This window comes from Simochromis diagramma, unplaced genomic scaffold (assembly GCF_900408965.1).
Source record: "Simochromis diagramma unplaced genomic scaffold, fSimDia1.1 OVJJ01000302.1, whole genome shotgun sequence".
NCBI classification, from domain to species: Eukaryota; Metazoa; Chordata; class Actinopteri; order Cichliformes; family Cichlidae; genus Simochromis; species Simochromis diagramma.
This window is the reverse complement of record NW_024386792.1, coordinates 13337849-13360563: the sequence shown is the minus strand read 5'-3', so window position 1 is coordinate 13360563 and position 22715 is coordinate 13337849. Positions and strand designations below refer to the sequence as shown.

General features: G+C 39.4%; 1 protein-coding gene across 3 annotated transcripts in view; it reads left to right on the top strand.

Annotated features, from left to right (window-relative positions):
* LOC120729162 overlaps positions 1–19224 on the top strand; it is a 103137-nt gene extending 83913 nt beyond the window's left edge. The window contains exons 1-4 of one of the 3 annotated variants that reach the window (XM_040024667.1): positions 16029–16414; positions 17359–17412; positions 17751–17854; positions 18405–19224. In XM_040024667.1, the coding sequence (XP_039880601.1) occupies positions 16174–16414; positions 17359–17412; positions 17751–17854; positions 18405–18515 (510 nt within the window). In that variant the 5' untranslated portion in view covers positions 16029–16173 and the 3' untranslated portion in view covers positions 18516–19224. Of the gene's footprint in view, positions 1–16028; positions 16802–17358; positions 17413–17750; positions 17855–18404 lie in introns of those variants that run through there. The other 2 variants (XM_040024668.1, XM_040024665.1) reach the window with 2 other exon arrangements.
* Positions 19225–22715: the final 3491 nt, after the last annotated feature.

Sequence of the window (22715 nt, the reverse complement as noted above, 5' to 3'; positions counted from 1 at the left end):
GACCATAATATAAGGGTGATCCACCCCTGTCTGACCCCAAGCAGCACATCACACAACCAGTACAATTTTGATGGTGATTTTTTTTCACAGTGATTGAATTCTAACAAAGGAAAGGAGCGAACTACAGCTTCGGGGTGGACCCCAAAACAACAAACAAAAGGGACCGTATCTAAAGGATGTGCAAAACTTATTTATGAAAAGAATCAACCAAATGACAATGTCTTATCTCCCTAACTAACAAAAACATGAGAAAAGGGTAATCAAATAGAGTGAACCATAGACTGTATAAAAGATAGCACCATTGCAACTTTACTGCTGCACTTCACAGCTTCTGGACCAAGAGAGTGGATGGGAGCATGTGTTTAACAAGTAAGAGTATAACATCCCCCAAAATGTCCCTAACTAACAAAAACATGAGAAAAGGGTAATCAAATAAAAAGGCAGTCCACCCCTACATGCTCCTGTATAAAGAAACAGGTAACACAAAGCCTGCTGGTTGAGGTCCATGGCGCTGTCATCTTATATGTTGTCTCCAGGTCAAGGAGACAACATATAAGATGGATAGACAGACAGATTTCAAAATAGCCAGCTGGAATGTTAAGGGGTTGAATAACGGGATTAAGAGGAAGAAAATATTAACATATCTAAAGTTATCAAGAGTTGATATAGCCTTTATTCAAGAAATGCACATGTGCAAGTCAGAAGCCTTAAAACTTAAATGTTCCTGGGTAGGTAAAGTCTTTTCCAGTCCTGGAACTGGTAAAAGTAGGGGAGTGTCGGTTCTGATTCATAAAGCAGTTAGCTTTGCTGAAACAAAAGTAATAACAGATAAGGGAGGTAGATTTATATTGGTTTATGGACAACTACTGGACACACCAATAATTTTATGTAATATCTATGCACCTAATGCGGACATACTCGCCTTTTTTCATAACCTGTCACAGTATCTTTTGGAATTAGAAGGTGCACAAATAGTGGTAGGAGGAGATTTTAATCAAATACTGGATCAAGACCTAGATAGATCACTTCCTAGGAGAGGCACAGAGAGTAAATCTGTAGTTGCCATAAGGCAGATGACCTCAGATTTAGGTCTGAATGATATTTGGCGGACAATGCATCCAGAAGGCAGGGAATATTCCTTTTACTCTCCGCCTCATAATGTTTATACTAGAATCGACTACTTTCTTATTTCTGAAGCCTTAGTGAATAACTCTATAGATTCAAGTATTGGTAATATAGTATTCTCGGACCATGTGCCAATTTTTCTATGTCTTGGAAATATTTTACAGATTCCTCAAAGCCGCAGATGGTATTTAAATGTGTCCTTAATTAAAGACTCTGGGTTTATTAAATTGATAAGAGATGAAATACAATTTTACAAACAGACAAATAATCGAGAGGACACTACATTGGCTACTTGGTGGGATGCTATGAATGCATACTTAAGGGGGAGGATAATTTCTTATGCTTCCTTTAAAAAGAAGGCAGCTAACAAGAATATCATTACGTTAGAAGCCAAATTAAAGGCACTTGAGGCAGTACATTCCCATACAAAAGACAGTTACGTTGAATAAAATTGTTAAAGTTAAATATAAGTTGAATGTACTGTACAACAGAAAGGCAGAATACGCTTTATTTCGCATTAATCAAGCATATTGGGAAATGGGAGAAAAGCCGAGTCGTTTATTAGCATACCGTCTTAAACAGAAAGACAGTATGAACCATATCCCAGGCATACGACAATCACATGGGGTTATTTCAGCTTCTATTAGACATATATATGATGGATTCAGGGCCTTTTACAATAATCTTTATTCTACACAAGGTAGTTTAGATGAACAGAAATTCGAAGCATTCTTTACTGATTTAAACCTGCCACAGCTTTCTACTACTGACCAGCAGATTATAGATGCTCCAATTACAGTGGAGGAGATTACCCGTGCAATTAACAGTATGCCACTTAATAAATAATAATAAATTCCTGGTATTGTATTGGCGCATCTTTGTTTAATCAGTTATTCTGTTACTTTGCCACGTTACCTCTCGTGCTGTCGATGTTCAGTACAAGTCCATATGGCCGCTGTTTGACAAAAGTAAAGGTCAAAGGACATTTTTTTGGTTTATTCAGTCGTCATTGACAATAAAACTGCACATTAAGAACCCCAGTAATTGTGTCCTGTGTGGCTAACCATTTCCCAGGCTACATAATTTTGGTACCAGGAGTGGGGTGTGCAGCAGAAGGAGAGTTTTAGTTCACTAACTTATAACTGGCGGCACAGTGGCATGTTATTTCCTTTTTATTAAAAATACAAAAAATACGGCAGTGGTGAAGACTACAGGGACTAACCATCACTGCGGGAGGACGTGCGGAGGTGGTGATTCTGCAGAGTTGCTGGTGCGGCGCTTGGAACAGAACCCATCTGGACCTGGCAATCTGATAGCAGCGAACAAGATTTGTCTTGTTCCTTGAACTGGACTTTTCCCATAGTATCCTTATTATAGCTAAACTATACTTAAGCTTGGACTGTGGACTGAATTAGAAGCGCCATGTCAAGTGCTCCAGATGCTGGGGATAAGGCCAGTGGTGGGGATTTATCCAGTCAGGGCCCATTAGAGCCGGCAGGACCAAGTAGGGCTCCAGATGATGAGATACAAAACCAGCTTCAGGAGCTGACGAGGTTGAGGGATGACCTTATCAGATTAACTGATGAAACAAGGGCTCAAAGGGACAGTGCTGGTCATGCCCTTAACCGTTCATACATTTGTGTTCCACGTGAACGCCATGTCCAATTCTTTACAGGGGAATTGGGAAAGGACGGGAGGTCTGTTGAAGAATTTATTGAAGAGGTTGAAAGAGTGACAAGGTCCAGAGAACAGAGCACCGAGGAACAGTGTGATTTTATACTTTCATTGTTGCGTGGGCCAGCACTTGAGGAAGTGAGGTTATGTATGAGGGGTCAATCAGTTAGGCGAATAAATCACTTGGCCCATCTAAGAAATGCGTTTGGTGAGAGGCGTAGTGTCACACAGCTCTTGCAGTCTTTTTACAACTGTAAGCAGGCAGATGGAGAAGATCTCCGTGTTAGCAGAATTAGGAAAAGCACTGACTGCACTATCAACTGCTGTAGGGGAACTGTGTAGACGTGCCCCACAGACTCCCCCAGACCCCAAGCCAAGAGTTAAACCACAGCCTGCATTTACACCTGATGGTCAGCCAATTTGTTTTAAGTGCAGAGGGGTTGGGCATATTGCCAGGATATGTCCACAAATCAAACTCGGGTCTAGTGATGCTGCTCCTGTGTCTCCTATAGGGCAGGAAAACTGGAGCCCTCGGTTGTCATGAGCCAAACAATTCGAAGGGAGGCAACTGGCTCACAAACTAAAACACTGAACAAAGATGTAGTTTTAGAGAGGGCCGTTGGGGAATGTAGGACTGTAGAAATCAAACTACAGGGAGTGGAGGTATCATGTCTCCTTGACACTGGCAGTCAAGTGAGTACCATCTCAGAGGGGTTTTTCAACGAACACTGGTCAGCAGAAGACACCAATATCCATTCTACCTTTGAATGGCTGAAGATCACGGCAGCTAATGGACTGGAGATACCTTATGTAGGCTATGTGGAGCTGGAAGTAGAGGCGATGGGGCTGACAATCCCAGAAAGGGGGTTTCTTATAGTCAGAGATTCAGCACAGTCTTGCTCTGTGCCTTGTCTCCTTGGAATGAATGTAATTAAAAAGTGCCAAGAACTAGTACATGGAGAGTTTGAAACCACAATGAAGGGTAACCTTGACAGTAACTGGAGGCAGGCTTTTCAGCGAGTACAAACGGTTAGTGTAGCAAGCAGACTTTCATGTGCCAGGCTCGCTGGGAAAGATGCTGTCCACGTCCCAGCCTCATCTGCGGCTACCATCATGGCCAAAGGGCTCAAAACTGTCAGTGAAACAGGTCCTTTAATGCTTCTTGAACCTGGCAATGCCCCTTTACCTGGAGGTTTGGTAGTTGTGCCAACCTTGATAACATCAGAGAGGCATATTTTTCCTGTTCAGGTCATGAACTTGTCTGATGAAGACATCTGGTTGCAACCCAAGACTAGACTTGGACTTTTGACTGAGGTTGACACTGTAGACAATGACCAGTTGTGTAAAGTTCAGTTTCAGAGAATTTCAGCAGATACAGATGAAGTGAGCGTAAGCACGCAGCCTGAACCACCCACAGATGTTCAATCCATTCTACATAAACTTAAGGTTGGTGGCACTACAGACCAGCAGGCACAACTAGCTTTGCTGTTGGGAAAATATTCATTTGTATTTGCAACAGAAGATGAAGACCTAGGGTACACAGACAAAGTGCAACATGAAATACACCTCACAGATGACAAACCTGTGACACAGCCCTGCAGACGGATTCCCCCCACACAATACAATGAAGTGAGAGAACACATTGGCAAGTTGTTACGGAAGGGAGTAATCAAAGCGAGTTCTAGCCCATATGCTTCCCCAATAGTGCTAGTCAGAAAGGTTGATGGTAGTCTGAGGCTGTGTGTCGACTACAGGAAGCTCAACTCAAAAACCAGGCGTGATGCTTTTCCCCTCCCAAGAATCGATGAGAGCTTTGATGCGCTGAGGAGTGCTAAGTTCTTCTCCACAATAGATTTAGCAAGTGGGTATCACCAGGTAGCCATGCACGAACGTGATAGGCCCAAGACAGCATTCACAACCCCTTTTGGCCTTTATGAGTACGTAAGGATGCCCTTCGGTGTGTGTAACGGGCCCGCAACATTTCAGCGACTCATGCAGGCAACAATGAGTGACCTCATTTTCCAGATGCTACTTGTGTATCTTGATGACATTTTAGTTTTTTCTGAAACATTTGATGAACATCTCCAAAGACTTGAAACTGTACTCAGACACTTGGCTGAAACTGGTCTTAAGGTGAAGCTCGAAAAATGTGCCTTTCTTCAGGACACAGTGAAGTTCCTGGGACACCAAGTGTCAGCTGAGGGGGTGGGGATGGACCCATCCAAAGTGTCTGCTGTTAAAGACTGGAAGGTTCCAACCACTGCCAAAGAGCCCAGTCTTTTTTTAGGGTTCTGTAGCTATTACCGGAGGTTTATCAGAGGCTTCTCACAGACTGCAGGGCCACTACATGACCTGGTGAACAAATGCTTAAGTGCAAAGAAATCTGGATGAGCAGGCCGCCATTTTGATGCAATGTGGACTCCCACGTGTAGTTCAGCTTTTGAGGGGTTGAAGGAAAAACTTACCTCTGCCCCTATTCTTGGTTTTGCTGATTTCACACAGCCTTTCGTACTGGAAACAGATGCCAGTCAAAATGGTTTAGGGGCGGTATTGTATCAGCAACAGGGTGACACAAAGCGAGTCATAGCCTATGCCAGTCGCCGGCTACGCCAGGCTGAGAGGAATGACCGTAATTACAGCAGCATGAAGCTAGAGTTACTAGCTTTGAAGTGGGCTGTTGCTGAGAAATTTAGGGGATACTTACTCAGTTCGAAGTTTGTTGTGCTCACTGACAACAATCCCCTTTGCCATCTTAAAACGGCTAAGTTGGGCGCAGTAGAGCAGAGATGGGTCGCCCAGTTGTCAGTTTTCGATTTTGAAGTGAAGTATCGTCCTGGGAGTTCTAATGCTGCTGCAGATGCCCTCTCAAGGCAGAAGTTTGCAGGGGAGCCGGAGGTTGATCCAGATTCAGAATTTGATGACTGTGTCCCTGTCTGCAGCCTGGTAAGGCGAGGGACTGCTCTGGAACCAGATCTTGTAGCTAAAGGTCTTGAATGCTATGAGGTGAGACAGATACGTGCTTGGGAGTCAGGCTCAGGAGTGGTGGCAGAGCAAGGAAATACTCCTACGCTCCCAGGCTATACCAGAGAGGAATTATTAGCATTTCAGGGCAGTGATCCTACCATCACAGGGTTCAGAACCTTTTGGGATCGTGGAAAGAAACCTAGTTACAAGGAAAGGGCAGCCTTATCCAACCTGGTGAGACTACTTTTAAAACAGTGGAACCTTATTCAGGAAAGGGAAGGTTTGTTGTACAGGGTTGTTCCAGAGTCCCTCCATGGGCCAGTATGGTAGTTGCTTTTGCCTGTTTGCCTCAAAGGTCAGGTCCTAGAGAGTGTCCACAACAAGATGGGGCACCAAGGGATTGAGCGCACAGTGAACCTGCTAAGGGGGAGGTGTTTTTGGGTAGGTTACTATGAGGATGTGGAGAACTGAGTTAAGAACTGTGAAAGGTGTGTCTTGTCTAAGATGCCGCAGCCAAAGATTAATGCCCCCATGCAGGCATTTCTGGCATCCAGGCCATTGGAGGTAGTAGCTGTGGACTTTACTGTCCTTGAACCAGCATCAGATGGTCGGGAAAGTGTGCTGGTTGTGACTGACGTGTTCACAAAGTTCACACAGGCGTTTCCGACTAAAGATCAGAAAGCCGACACCAAAGCTAAGGTTTTGCTCAGGGAATGGTTTATGAAGTATGGAGTGCCAGAAAGACTCCACTCAGATCAAGGACGGAATTTTGAGAGCGAGATTATAGCAGAACTTTGCAAGTTGTATGGTGTTAAAAAGACCAGGACGACTCCATACAGACCACAAGGAAATGCTCAGTGTGAAAGATATAACAGGACTCTTCATGATTTACTGAGAACGCTTCCACCTGAAAAGAAAAGAAAGTGGCCAGAATATCTACCTGAGCTTGTGTATGCTTATAATGCTACTCCTCAGCAGCAGAACGGATTTCATTTCAAAACAAGAAAGTCCATTGCGCCCCCCCCCCCCCCCCCATTTACATTGGGCAGTTTGTTTTTCTTCGCCATCAGCCCTTGGGGAGGCATAAAATCCAGGATGCTTGGGGGCCCCTCTATTTACAAAGTAGTGGATGTCCAAGGCACTACACACACTGTGGAACCTTTTGAAGGAGGGCCAACGAAAAATGTTCATAGGTCAGAGCTGCGACCATGTGCAGCCCCGGGGTCAGAACTCAGAACTCAAACCAAACTACAAACCAGTGATCGTCTACCTCGGTTAGATGTGCCACAAGTGTCCTTATGGTCAGAGAGGGACATTTTTCCAGTGTCAGCACAGGCAGATGGTCTCGGGTCAGAGGGACCTGAAACAAGTTTTACTGATATGACTAGGAGAGAGAGAGACTTGGGGACTTGTTCCGATGGTGGAGGCAGTGACTTCCCTGATTCCGACTGCATTGGGCCAGAGTTCAGGCCCAGGATTGAGGTGGAGGGTAACAAAGGCTCTAAGCCTGTTTCCCCTGTCAGGAAAAATAACTGAATGAAATAACTGTCCATACTTCCCAATCATTACATATTAACTATGCTTCTTTAATACATCCCAGCCTTCATTTATCAAAAGCCAAAATTGGCTTTTGTGTAGGTCTAAGTCCAACAATCAGAGAGTCATAGTGGATCATCTGGTTGAGGCACCTTGACCTTAACATCTTATGTTATATATTTCTTAATACTTATGATACTCTGATGATGAGCAGGAATGTGAACCGTGAGACCAGTTGAAAATCTACTGCTATTGTCTGTTGTCAACTTTTGTAAAAGGTGATTTGATTTACATCTACATTATTTACAAAATATTGAGGTAAACTAGGTTATATGCTTTAAAAAATGTAATTTTTAAAAAAACAAACATTGTGTCTTTGTTAGTAAAGCACAGAAATGAGATTTTTTTTTTATAGCTGTCTTAAGCAAAACCTGAGTAGCCTTGCAGGTCAAATCCTACCAGTCCCACCTGTTAGGACAGCTCCCCTCTAGATTGGTGCACTTCTTAATAACATGGTCAATTTTACGGGGCTGGACAGTATTTAAAGGGCTGGAGTAACCTGTAAAAGCTATTTGCACTAATAAGGATAAATACTCAGATTTTTACCTGCACTGCTTAACAAAAGTTTAAAAAGTGAATATCCACCATTTGGACCTATTACAGGATATTTTATTAAAGCAGTTTGGCAGGGGAAAAAAGCTAAATGAAATGCAAATAAAACTAAATAATAATCAGTTAAATCACTTGAACTATGCTTATCCAATCAACCTACTCTGAGCCAGGGGCGGAGCGTGGGGGTGGCTTACTGGGCTTAAGCCCGGGTTGTTTTGTCAGAAGCCCGGGGTCTTTTGGAGTGTAATTTTTTCATAGTTAGATGCCTGGCTAACAACTGTATAAAACAAAAAGTACACACAATATTCGAAGCACATAGTGCACACTGTGGGAATTTACGACTGTGCGTGAATCCCCCCTGATATTGGTATGATCCGAGCTCAGGCACTAAGCGACTGAGTGAGGGGGCGGGGCAGCTGCCGCCTGTGAGTGCGCTGTTGGAGAAACGGAGCCAGCCATACTGAGGAGAGCTTAAGTTTGACCAGGTACCAAAGTAAATCATTCGTACCGTACAAATAATGTAAATATGACGGTGAATCACAAAAGATTGAAATCAAACTGATCACTTGACCAATATTACGTTACTTGCTCTTCAAGTGAATCAACAAATGGCGAAATGAAAAGCCGAACAAATGCTATTTTTTTTTATAGAGTCTGATCTTACGTGTGTTTATTTCATATTTTCAGTTCTTACCCTCCCCGACTAAATCGGTTTCAGTTGTGTACTGAAATATAAGAATGGACATTGGAGGGTTCTTTCAAAGAAAAAACTCAGGTAAATGTTATTTTATATATTATGCTTTGTATGTTGTGGGTCATTCTTACTATTCGGTGCCATTTGAGTCCTAATGACATAATATGGTATATTTAGTGTAAAACTTGTCTAATGCTTATTTCTAAACCATTTTCTTGTATGTTTAACCCCCCTCTACCATAGAACACATTGATATATACACAGGATAAATACATTAAAAGTAAATTACTTTTATTTTAGCACAAGTCACTAAAGTACTATGTCCCCAGTCATGCTTGCTCGACTTCAGTTATAAATATAACTTAAAAAAAAAAAAACCTAGATTTTTCATCATTGTTGTTTCCTCTTGTTTTGCATAGAAATATACTGAACTTGTTCAGTATATTTCTATGCAAAACAAGAGGGATTTCAGTACACAGCAGGATATTCACATTTGTAACCAGATATTTACATACACTTTAGGGAGAAAACACAAAACATTTTTACTGTACAACATCAATTTAGAGTAAACTTTTGTTTTAGAAAAATATTGAAATATCTTTTGAATTAGTTAAATGTCAGAATAAAGAGAGACAGAGCTTTCTGTTTTTTTATCACTTTGATCAAATTTAGGAGTACATATACACTAAGTTTGTTAATTAATAAGAAACTCCAGACGATTCCATTCTGAGCTGAAGAAGCTTCTGATAGGTTAGTAGAGTCCATGTGAGTAAATTGGTGGCACAGCTGTGGATGCATATAAGGCAAAACACAGAGCCTGTTTTTTGAAATGGGAAAATTAAGAGATGTCAACCAAAACACCAGGAAAAGAATTGTGGAGCTCCATAAGTGTGGCTCAAGTTTGAATACAATTTGGTGCCATTTGCAATTAAGAAATACAGATAGTTTCTCTCTTTACTCTTAAAGTTAACAAATATGTTTTTTATATTTATCAATCTAAAAAAGTAAACATTTAGTCTGATTTGATGTTACAATTAAAAAAGTGTTTGTGTTTTGATCTGAAGAGTACATAAATATGTGGTTTCAACTGTATATTTGATGATTGTCAGCACAAAGAGGGAGAGAGAGGAGCAGAGAGGGAGAGAGAGAGGAGCAGAGAGGGAGAGAGAGAGGAGCAGAGAGGGAGAGGGAGAATGAGGACAGAACAGAGATGGAACAAGAGCAGGTGAGACACACATGTTAGTCAAATGGTTGTTTACCAAAAGTATCACCGTATCATAGGTCCTCATGTATCTCGTACCTAGTGTTTCTTTTTAGGTTTGCTATTTTTCAAATTCTATATTTATTAAGTTATGCAGGCTTGTTTGCACAACAAGGCTAAATAATTATATAAACTTTTCTCAGTCTAAATATTGTACTTTGGTAGAATTTAAAAAATAAGTGTAGTGCAGGTCTATGATGATTTTTAGTGCTACTATCATCTAGTTCTGACTCTGGTTCTGTCTTGGTTAAATCCTAAGTACTCCTGATTTTGAACTGTTGCAGTCCTGTTTTAATTCCGGATCAGTTCTGGGTCTGGTTGAATTGGGGTTTAGTCCCTGTGTCTTGATACAGCCCCGACTTTGTTCTGCCTTGCTGCTTAATTAAAAAACTAGTTTAAGGTGTCCTGCACATGTGATATATATTTTTCCCTATATGAAGTTATTCTTTTTTGAACAAAACTCAAAACAGAGCCTATTAATCTTTCAGTCATTTCTAACCCCCCCCCCACACACACACACACACATGCATACTACCCTTTAGGGCTAAGCCCTGGGTGTTTCAAATGTCTGGCTCCGCCTCTGCTCTGAGCTAATGCTGATTTTGTTTTGATCGTTTGAAGGAGAAAGGCACATCCAGGCCTAGAGATGCACTTATTTCTGTGTTCTGTGTTGACTGGGAATTCAAATGTTCTTGAATCTGTAATCCATCATGACAAAAAATGAGTAGAGAAAAAGCCAAAAAAACCCATACAAAACCAATTTGCAGGTTCACTGGTTGGGTTGCAGTTGATCCCTCTGGCATCTCCGCTGGAATCTACAACTGTGGACACCTTAGGTCAAATCTGCAGAACTGCTCATGTTTTAGAATACCCCCCTAGTGGACATCACATCCACTGAGCTGACATCTGACTTCACCCATGCAGACATCCATGTATTTGTCTTTTGATGAAATGAAAAAGTTTCACTTTTCATAGGATGTTGATGCTCCTTATAACTGAGTTAGCTGATAACTTATGACACGCTCATGTTAATATGGTATCTTCAGGTTCCAAAAAACATCTGTCTTGGCAGCAGCCAGAATACTGATGGTCAAGCTTCAAAATGCAAAGGCCATAAACAATGTGTGACATCACAGTGACCACCTCCATCATTTCCAACATCAGCCCTTCTAATTTATCAAAACTGGGAATATGCTCAAAAGATAAGCACATAAAGGCATTTTAACTATAACCTATTGGGGACACCACAGAGCTCAAAGTTCAGATTGAAATCAGAAGACTGCCGGGGCCTCCAGTTTGTGAACAAAATGTAAAAGCTTTATACAGTTATTTTTTATTATCAGTTTCAACTGTGGTTTTTATGCTATTTCTAAGTAAAAAATCTGATGATGATCATTTGTTTGTACAATGTCAATATTAGATAGAAAGGAATACGTCTAAAAGCTTTGTTCAGAAGGGAGTATCTTCTCTTCTGCTACAAATTTTTCAGCCTTCTTGCTTAGTGATTCCTGGGTGCCGATGAGCCCATCATGAAGAAGCTGTCCTGAGTCTTCCTCTTGGAGGCAGCCGCGGCCTGTAGTGTTTCTTCGTCTAAGTACACAAATGATTTATTTTACAGCTTCTGGTTGGGATAAACCCAGATGCAGTTGTTGACCTTGACAGGGTCCTTGACTTACTTAATGTACCCCAGGACATTTGTTTTGTCATCTTTCAGGTCATGTTGTTCAAAATATAAAAACTTAGTGTCTCAAAGCAGTCCTGCAGCTAATGAAAGGCCCGTTTAGGCCATATTTTTATCTTTGATGTGGTAAGAGCACTTTTCCTGAGGAACTGCATGCTGGAATTAAGTGTAGGAACACGGCTGTGGTAATCTTACATATTATTGTGTGTTATTAAAGTACAACCAAATGCAATGAACATATTTTACTTTAAAACTATTGTTGGTCGTCTTTTCTTTTTAACACGTGACATATTTGAGTCTTCTCAGAGTTATTTACACTTTTGCACTGCCTTTTTTACGTCTTTACATTTCATTTTATAAGCCAATCCAAATCAGTAAAGCTTATTACAACACATGCAATGATAGGTCACAAGGAGTACATATCACCAATCCATATCAAACCATACAGGAAACACTGCTTACCATCTCTCCTATCTGTGTGTACATACAGTGTTTGAAAAACTGTGATAAAAGTCAGCGTATGCTGTCATTTCTGCAGAGATGATGCTACTGTTTTGGACCATAGAGATGATTTTTCTGTATTCCAGCTCAGGTATGTCCATTTAATTAAAAAATATATATTTTAATATGTTAATATTGTTTAAATTTGCCTGCATCGAGATCAACTGAGAGCAGATCATTTTCTTGGTTTCATTATCTGTCTGTGTACAGATACTGTGGATATGCGGCTCTCTGAGTGCTTCCAAAATAAATAAAAATGTTGTCACTGTTAATGCAAATGTATGTGTCTTATATTACACACACTCTTTTTTTTTTTTTTTTTAACAGAGGGCACTATAATTGTCAAAGAGCCTGCTGAGAGCATCACTTTGAAGTGTTCAACAGAAGGAAGTCCCCTGAGCAATGATGGATATGCTGGGATGTATCTGTATCGTAATTTTACTGAACAGAATGAGGTGTACTTCAATAACAAAACTGTGGAGCGACCAAGACTCAAAGTCAGAATTTGGGTAAATGAAGCTTTCATGAATTACGAGATCACCATCATTAATCTGACCGTGGATGATTCTGGTGTTTACACTTGTTTCTACAGAGTTTTTGTGAGAGGTGTGTGTTTTGTTCTTCTATTTGTTAAAAACTCCACAATCTCGTTGAGTAATTCACAATGCTTCAGAGTTGGCTAATTGCAGTGTACTGTATGCATGCATACAGTCCCATTTCCATCTTCAAGACATGATGCTTATCTTTTTCCTCAGCTAAGAAAGTGAAAAGTGCAGAAATGTCTAAGAATAGGAAGGAAACTTCCTTTACGCTTACCTACACAGTGATGATATTACACCTGAATGTGGTCATTTGATCTACAAGAAAGTCAGCTTCTCATAAGCCTAAACCTAAAGCTCACAACATAGGCAATAATTATCCCCCTTGGAATGGGTTAAGGTCTATAAAAAGATTAAAAAGCATATAAAAAGTTACTGTATTAACACAAGTTTGGCACATCTACCCCTGTAGGCGTAGGACTTTTCATGTTAACATAATCTTTTATTATTTTATTACTTTTTACAGTTTGTAAAATTATCTAAAAAGAGAATTTAACAGGTGGCATAGATAGAGGTGGATGGTATACACCCTTCTAGCTATCTGTATGACACATACAACGAGAATAGAAACATTTTTTTAGCTTTAGATGAGTTGTTCTTCAGTGCACATTGCATATTTATTGTTACAACATTCTAATAAAAGATGTACCCCAGAGTTATAGTGTAATTACAGGAAAACAACTAATTTGTTATAACCCATGTCTTCCTATATTTGCACAGGAAATGCATGTACAAACCGAGAAGAGCTCCAGACCACCGCAAAAAAGCGTTATCTGGTCTTAATCATCAGTACTGGTGTCCTCGGCATGCTGTTAGTCATAAGATTCATCATATTCATCGTCCAGAGGGTAAGCTCATGTCCTTCTGCTTAAAATTAATCTTTTCTGGAATAAATCGTTTTGAAATCTGTTAAAATTGTTATACTACACACACACAATCACTGCAGTCTTGTTTTACTATTGACAGGTGAAACAATGGAGTAGCTGCAGGGCAATCCACTGATTATGTAATCAAAGTTATACGAACACTGGTGTGCAACCTGCATCAACTCCAGAGGAGTTTCCTTTGCAGTGCCGTTAAATCTAAGGATTTTCTTTTTGTTGTTGTTGATGTTGTTTTAACAATGTAGTAATTTCAATCAAAATAACTGAGACAAAATGTCAAACATTATCATGCTTAAGAGCTAAACAATCAATTCACTCCATGTGCACGACAATATCTGAATGGTGCAGAGAGATGACTACATTTAAGGATTTATAATCCTTTAGTTTGTATCTACCTAAAAGTTGTATGCCCTCCACCCCTATCAGAAATTATACATTAGCTCATTTATCTTTATATTATTACAGCAATTTATTTAATATGCTTATTCTTACTGGAAATTACTACACTCCCCAGGAGGGAGCTCAGGCGCTCTGTAATCAGTCATCACTAAGTAATCAGAGATGACTCTGACATTAGCCCAGATCCTTTGCTTTGGGGACAAACAAAAAGACCTGTTTTAAAAGATTTTGGTGCATTGTAATTATGGTTATTTTGTCACGATCCTGGGTCTTTTGACCCTGAGTTTTGAGTTTTAGTTTATTTCTATGTTTAAGTCGTTTAGGTTTTCTGAGTTCATCTCTATTATGCTTAGGTTGCCGTTACAGTTCTTTGTTATTAGACTCCGCTTGTGTCTTCAGCCCTATGTTAAGTCTCCCTTGCCCTTCATGTGTTTCATGTCTGCATGTCTTTTGTCGTCAGGTTCGTGTAGTCATGTCTGCGTTTCATTATGTTTCCTGTTTTATTTTGAAGAGGTCCTGTGTTCAGTGTGTTTAGCTTTATGTTTCCCCTGTGATGTCGTTATTTTCATGTGTGTCAGCTGCTTCCCCGTGTGTACCTACTTCCCTCATTAGGGCGGGGCCATCTGCTGCGACTGGTTGGGGTGAAGGACGAGAGGATGAAAGACATGCTGTGGAAGAGAGCCAGAGATAAATAACAAGTGTGATTCATCAGATAGGTCTGTTAACACATAGTGAGTGAGAAAGGTGACTGAAAAGGAAATACTCAATGCATCATGGGAATTCCCCAGCAGTCTACACCTATTGCAGCATTACTAAGGGGAGGGTTCAGGGTCACCTGACCCAGCCCTAACTATATGCGTTGGCAAAAAGGAAAGGTTTAAACCTAATCTTAAAAGTAGAGATAGTGTCTGTCTCCCAAATCCAAACTGGAAGCTGGTTCCACAGAAGAGGGGCCTGACCTGAAAATGCATGGATTTTTTGCACGATCGTGTAAAACTATATCTTCAGTTTTTTCTCCACTTTGCCCACAAGAGGGCAGAGTTGTCATGGCAGCAAATATACAACATCATAACCACTCATATAAATGAGTGTAGAAACAGAGATAGTGATAGATAAATATGAACATAAATAGATAAATATAGGGATATAGGTATAAATATACATATAAATATAAAAGGTGTGTGTTTATGATTCCTTTTTTGGTTTATGCCTGTTAAACATAAAAGAGAAATGTTCGCTTTTAAAATGTCTCTGTTTAGATTTGGTTTAACTCCATCTCAGATCAGCTCTGTGAGAAGGATGTTGCTGTTTTTCACTAGTGTATCAATTAATGTACTCAATATACCAAATATTTGGGCACTAGTATTAACCACATGTGTCCTGCTTTTATAAGTCTTTAATCCAGGAGTAAAATCCCAGGGATTCATGTGGCTAAAATGACCATTTAATCCACATGAATCATTCTGCTAGAGAGGCTTTCTCACTAGCAGACTATACTGGAAAGCAATATTTATGAGTTGGTGTTCGAGTTAGACAAGGAGGATGAATTCAGTACTTTGTATCAATCCTGGAACTAAATGTAAATATATCTTTTGACCCCATTATGGCAGAATTCATGGTTTATACATGAAAATAATTCCTATATGAATGAATATCTAACTATATGAATAGTTTTATTACTTTTTGGGATTCGTAGTAATAGCATGAATTAAAACTATTGTTGATGAACTGAGTTCCCCCTCTTTTGCTTTTTAATGCTTGGCACATTTATGTGTCTTATTTGTTTTATTGAGTTCTTTATACATTTGTAAACCTTTGTTTTATTCGTACACATTTCCAGAGTGTTACATAAAGCTACACGCTGTCTAAATGAGTGAATGTAATGAATGATTTAATCTCACAGGATGCACACATCATTGATCTACATCAAAAACCATACAGGAAACACTGCTTGGTGTCTGAACTGGTGCGTAAGTATGCGCATTGTGTTTGAAACAGAGACTTTATGCTGTTAGTGCTGCAGAGATGATACGACTCTGTTGGGCCATATAATATAATGTTGACGTTTATATAGTATATTTTATTTTATTATATTATATTATATATTTTTACACCAACTAATCAGATATTTTGTCTTTTTTTTAATAACAGAGAGCACTATAATCATCACAGAGCCTGGTGAGAGCATCACTTTGAAATGTTCCTCAGAAGAATGCCCCCAAAACAATAGTCGATATGCTGGGATGTATCTGTATCATAGGTTTACTGAACAGAATGAGGTGTATTACTATAGCAACCATGTAAACAGCAAAGTTTCTGTGCGATCGAGATTCAAAGGCAGGATTGAGTCAAACGGAGCTCCCATGAACCACAGCATCACCGTGACTAATCTGACTGTGGATGATTCTGGTGTCTACATTTGTGTCTACACAGAATCAGTAGACACAAGTGTTGAGTGCAAAGTCTACACAGTTTTTGTAAGAGGTGAGTGTTTTCTTCTATTTAACGCCACAATCTTGTCCAGTAACTAAAAGACTGAAGAGGGGCTAATCACAGTGTACTGTAAATGTACAGTACACAGTTACATATTCGAGAGGTGATTTTTACATTAAGAAATAGCAACAGTATAGAAAGTTGGTTCATATTTACCTACACAGTGGTGACGTTACACATGGATGTGGTTATTTGGGCTCCAGACAAACCCTAAGTGATCAAAATACAAAGACAGGGTTAAGACAGAAGGAGATCCATTGAGCCACGACATCATCATGACCAACCTGACTGTGGATGTTTCTGGTGCCTACACTAGCGTGTACAAAAAATCAGTTGAAGAGAATGTCAAGTGCAAAGTCTACACAGTTTTTATAAGAGGTGTGCTTTTTTTTTTTTTTTTTTACCCTTCTTCTTAAAAACTCTCTATTTTTATCCTGTAACTCGCATCTCTGTAGAGCTGGCCAAATGCAGGACATTGCATAGATTTGCATATTCAACAGACAATGTTTTGTAATCTTGAATTTTGTGAAGGTGAGAAATTGCAGAAATATCCAAGAAAAAGCAATATCATAACCTATGCAGTGGCGACATTACACTTGCATGTGATCTCAGCTTCTTTACAGCCAAAATTTAACTCCAATGGGCTAAATTATATAAATAAAAGACTCTTACATTTATTATTGTCTTTCATATTGTTTTAATATTTCTTTCAGTTTTTAAAATGATGTGAAAAAGAAAATATCACTAGTCTACCAGTATTTTTATAATTTTTAATGTTCTTCTCTTTCTGGGTTTTTTATGGTTTCTGAGAATTATTTAACAAGCAGAAAATTTATTGATGGAAAAGTACAAAAGATTGTCGTGTAAAAATTTTAAGGGCAGCTGCAAGATTTGAGACATTTGGTGTAACCTGCATTTTCCTTCATTTTGCACAGGGGTACATGTAGTGGAGAACTGTTCCTGTGAAAATACACCCAAGATACCCACGAGTGAGTTTAGTACACCGTTATTGGTTTTAAATAGCCAAATTTCTATGATTTTTTGCAGTTGGCTGCAAAATAAACAGGAGTTATGGTTCTAATTTGACATAAATTAGTCCACCCTTACTTTTATTTTACTGCTTGTCTATATGATACATACAGTTTAGTTTTAGATGACCTCTCTTCAGGGTTTCAGAGAATTCTGTATTGCATTGCAAAGAGTAAAAACAGTACATTTAAAGACGTGTGACCAGGAAAAAAAAAATTACAGCAAATTTCTTGTGTAGCTGCACTAAAATACCACAGCTTGTATAAGCAAATATCCAATTTTCCTATATTTTTCACAGTACATCCTGGACAAGATGACCAGCACATCTTGGTGTTGATCATCAGCATTGGTGTCTTGGGCGTGCTGTTAATCGTAGTCTTCATCCTATTGATCATTCAAAAGGTGAGTTCAGTTCTGTCTGCTTAAAGGTTTTAAAGTAAGGTCATGCTCTGCAAGCTATCATGTGCAGCAGTGGTTATTTTGTATAGCTGCAGATACAGTAAGTTTTCACATTTATCAGAATCACCGCAAATGCTTAGAACTGCTGTAATCATTATAAATCTTCTTGCCCTGAGTTCATGATAACATCTAAAACCGCTGACTGCTCTGTTTGCATCTTAGAGTGCAGCTGCAGATGTTTGCACGTGTACACACACACACACACACACACACACACACACACACACACACACATATATATATATATATATATATATATATATATATATATATATATATATATATTGCAATGTGTGTCAGATGACTGTGTGTATATATATATATCTATATATATATCTATATATATGAATGTGTATCTATATATATTAATGTCTATATATATATATCGATTATGTATATGTATCTATATATCTAATATACTATATATATATATCTCTATCTGCATGTACTGTGCATGTCTCCAAACTTTTCTGTGGTGTTTTACTACCAACAGGTGAAACTAAAGCGTAGTGGCAACATAAGACTAAGACGTTCGATGCAAGAATCCAATGACGTGTACGAAGTCATGACCAAGAGTGACCTCTCCCCTGTCTCAGAGCACTAATCAAACTCAAGTCCCTATGAGTTTGATTAGTAATGCAGTCAAATGTTGTTGGCTCACTGAAGTCTCATGAAGTCATTTCAATCACAGGTCAAAATGTCAAACATTAATTTGTTTTTGGTTTTTTTTACATTTTTTAAACACTGGTTAATTGAAACCACTTGAATTATTTCAAATCATTCTTAGTATTGATCAGCATTATTTTCACTGTCATATTTCATTGCATAGTATTGGTCTATATTTGAATAATGAAGCACAAGTACTGCAAATAGATAAAGGAGTTGGTACACACAATCTTTTTTCTTTTTCTTTTTTTTTTTTTGCTTATTTAATAGAAAATAGACTATTGTGTTTAAAAATATACACTTAGTGTGTAAATAGATCTTCCGTCAAATTAATGGATTCTCATGATTAATTAGAATTAGTCCATTTAAAAAAAGATAGGAATGGGTATAGTTTTGCAGCTGAGATGGACATTGTTGCTCTGCTTTTATATATGTGGCCAAAGACCAACCATATACGTAGTACACCAAAACCAGAGGAGAAAGGGACGCGTAGACAGTTGCATGCCATGGAGGTACGTTTTTAGTCATGTTTGCACTTTCAGAAGATATACATAGGCTTGCAAAAGTATTCGGCCCCCTTGAACTTTTCCACATTTTGTCACATTACAGCCACAAACATGAACCAATTTTATTGGAATTCCACGTGAAAGACCAACACTAGGTGGTGTACACGTGAGAAGTGGAACGAAACTCATACATGAATCCAAACATTTTTTACAAATAAATAACTGCAAAGTGGGGTGTGCGTAATTATTCAGCCCCCTTTGGTCTGAGTGCAGTCAGTTGCCCATAGACATTGCCTGATGAGTGCTAATGACTAAATAGAGTGCACCTGTATGTAATCAAATGTCAGTACAAATACAGCTGCTCTGTGACGGCCTCAGAGGTTGTCTAAGAGAATATTGGGAGCAACAACACCATGAAGTCCAAAGAACACACCAGACAGGTCAGGGATAAAGTTACTGAGAAATTTAAAGCAGGCTTAGGCTACAAAAAGATTTCCCAAGCCTTGAACATCCCACGGAGCACTGTTCAAGCGATCATTCAGAAATGGAAGGAGTATGGCACAACTGTAAACCTACCAAGACAAGGCCGTCCACCTAAACTCACAGGCTGAACAAGGAGAGCGCTGATCAGAAATGCAGCCAAGAGGCCCATGGTGACTCTGGACGAGCTGCAGAGATCTACAGCTCAGGTGGGGGAATCTGTCCATAGGACAACTATTAGTCGTGCACTGCACAAAGTTGGCCTTTATGGAAGAGTGGCAAGAAGAAAGCCATTGTTAACAGAAAACCACAAGAAGTCCCATTTGCAGTTTGCCACAAGCCATGTGGGGGACACAGCAAACATGTGGAAGAAGGTGCTGTGGTCAGATGAGACCGAAATGGAACTTTTTGCCCAAAATGCAAAACGCTATGTGTGGCAGAAAACTAACACTGCACATCACTCTGAACACACCATCCCCACTGTCAAATATGGTGGTGGCAGCATCAGGCTCTGGGGGTGCTTCTCTTCAGCAGGGACAGGGAAGCTGGTCAGAGTTGATGGGAAGATGGATGGAGCCAAATACAGGGCAATCTTGGAAGAAAACCTCTTGGAGTCTGCAAAAGACTTGAGACTTGGGCGGAGGTTCACCTTCCAGCAGGACAACGACCCTAAACATAAAGCCAGGGCAACAATGGAACGGTTTAAAACAAAACATATCCATGTGTTAGAATGGCCCAGTCAAAGTCCAGATCTAAATCCAATCGAGAATCTGTGGCAAGATCTGAAAACTGCTGTTCACAGACGCTGTCCATCTAATCTGACTGAGCTGGAGCTGTTTTGCAAAGAAGAATGGGCAAGAATTTCAGTCTCTAGATGTGCAAAGCTGGTAGAGACAGGCCCTAAAAGACTGGCAGCTGTAATTGCAGCAAAAAAGTGGTTCTACAAAGTATTGACTCAGGGGGCTGAATAATTACGTGCACTCCACTTTTCAGTTATTTATTTGTAAAAAATGTTTGGGATCATGTATGATTGTCGTTCCACTTCTCACATGTACACCACTTTGTATCGGTCTTTCATGTGGAATTCCAATAAAATGGATTCATGTTTGTGGCTGTAATGTGACAAAATGTGGAAAAGTTCAAGGGGGCCTAATACTTTTGCAAGCCACTGTACCTATGTTTCACCAAGAAAAGGCTAAGGAAAGACATAGCCAAAGTTAGCTTCACTGACTCCTCCAGAGAAAATAGATATAGATGTTTCTTACCTGGCATATTAACAGCTGAGGTGAAACGTGGACTGGCAGCCTACCCAGAGTGCAAACGTTTTTTTGAGGAGACTCAAGAGTAAAAACATAAAATATTGCAAAATATTTAATTGACACATATTTTGTTTAATTTATTCTGAGTATTGATATTATTCAGAGTTAAAATATAGTTTGTGCTATTTGTTTTATTGATTTTGCAGACATTTTTACAGACCATTTTGGGGTACAGTCTATATTTACTCCCATCTAGCTTTGAAACTTTTACACGCAGTGACTTTAAACCCTATAGAAAATACTATGCTACAGTATCTTTTACCTACACTGCTACAGCATCAAGGTTATCAAACTATTTGTAACTGATTATGAGGCAAATACTTCTGAAGGCTAATGTGTAATAGAGCATCATTCTGATTATTTCATCTGTACAATGTAACAAAGGAATGTAAATTCTATCTAATCCATTTCTTTCACATCTTTTCTAAAAGTGTTATTTAATTCAAATATTTCATATGTCACTCTTTTATCTCTGTTGTCTTTGTTGCCACACAAAAATTAAATTTGTGATGCTCTTTCTAGTGTCCTTGAGCCTTCCTGTCCAACTTCAACGTGCATTCTTCTAACATGGGAGTTTCCTCAGTTGACATAGTTCACCTCAGCCTGTCAGACTATGAAAACTGGTCCATGTGCTCATGCTGTCTTTCATTTCCAGCATCTGATATATACTTTTCTAGTTCTAGTTTTGATTAGCTGACAGCCTAAATACTTTTTACAGCATGCAACACTCACACGCACACTCTCTCTCACACATTCACACATTCCTGAGCTCCACACCGATTTATAGTTTTGTGTTAACCTACCTTTGAATAAAGTACATTTGTTTTAGGGAAATCTCTTGCCAGATTCTTACAAGATTCATGGTAGAACATTATACTGCAGGATTTTATATTAATAAAATGCTTTTATTACTTAAAATTGTATTCAGAATATTATTCAGGCCGCATTGCTTTTACTTGTAATAGACGCTTAATTATTTTTAGGCTTATTGGGTTTGACTATGTGGTTCAACCAAAACTCCCAATGTGGTCCTAACACCAGCTGTGACACATCCAACCACAAGAGAGCAGCATTTCACAGCACTTCAACATACTTCTCATATTCATGGCTGATGTTAATGTATATCGTGTCTTCCTGAGTGATCGTTTAAACATGACTGCATTTAGACTGGTTTAACTCTACATAAAAAGGAGAAAATGTGAGTTTTGGTAGGTCAGAAAAATATGTGTTCATTTTCTTCTTTCTAATGGGAAGTATGTGGGAAATATTTCCTTAGCATCACATAAGCCTGTAACGGATACAGCCTACTAGCTTCCTTGGTGCTAAACTTCCACCCTGACAATAACCACTGAAGCAAAGCCGGTTGCTTATTTGTTTTTTGCCAAAGAAAATGGCTTCAGGATGAACTCCCTTATATCTCTGATGCGTTTGTCACATAGATTTTATATCAGTGTGACTAAGTAAACAAATTTCCCTTGGGGTAAGCTGCCCAACACTGGATAGATCCTGTTATCTCCTCTTTGGATACGTGCGTAAAAGCGCGTCAGTGGACCTCTCCACCCGCCCCCTCGTGCGCTCACATTTCTTTTAACATGGTCTTGCGGTCTCGAGATTCTCAACATCCCACTAAAGTGCACATCATTGAGGCATATCTGCATCAGCGCTGCCTGCAGTCACACAGTGTCGTCACGCACTCAGCTTTCTGCACAAGAACAAGTGCGGGGAAACTGAGGCAACAAAGTCAACTCCAGTGTCTTTGGTCGACGTGGTGAGAAGGACGACCGACAGTTGCAGCTTCTCTGCTTTTACTGACGAATACCTGAAGTGCACCAG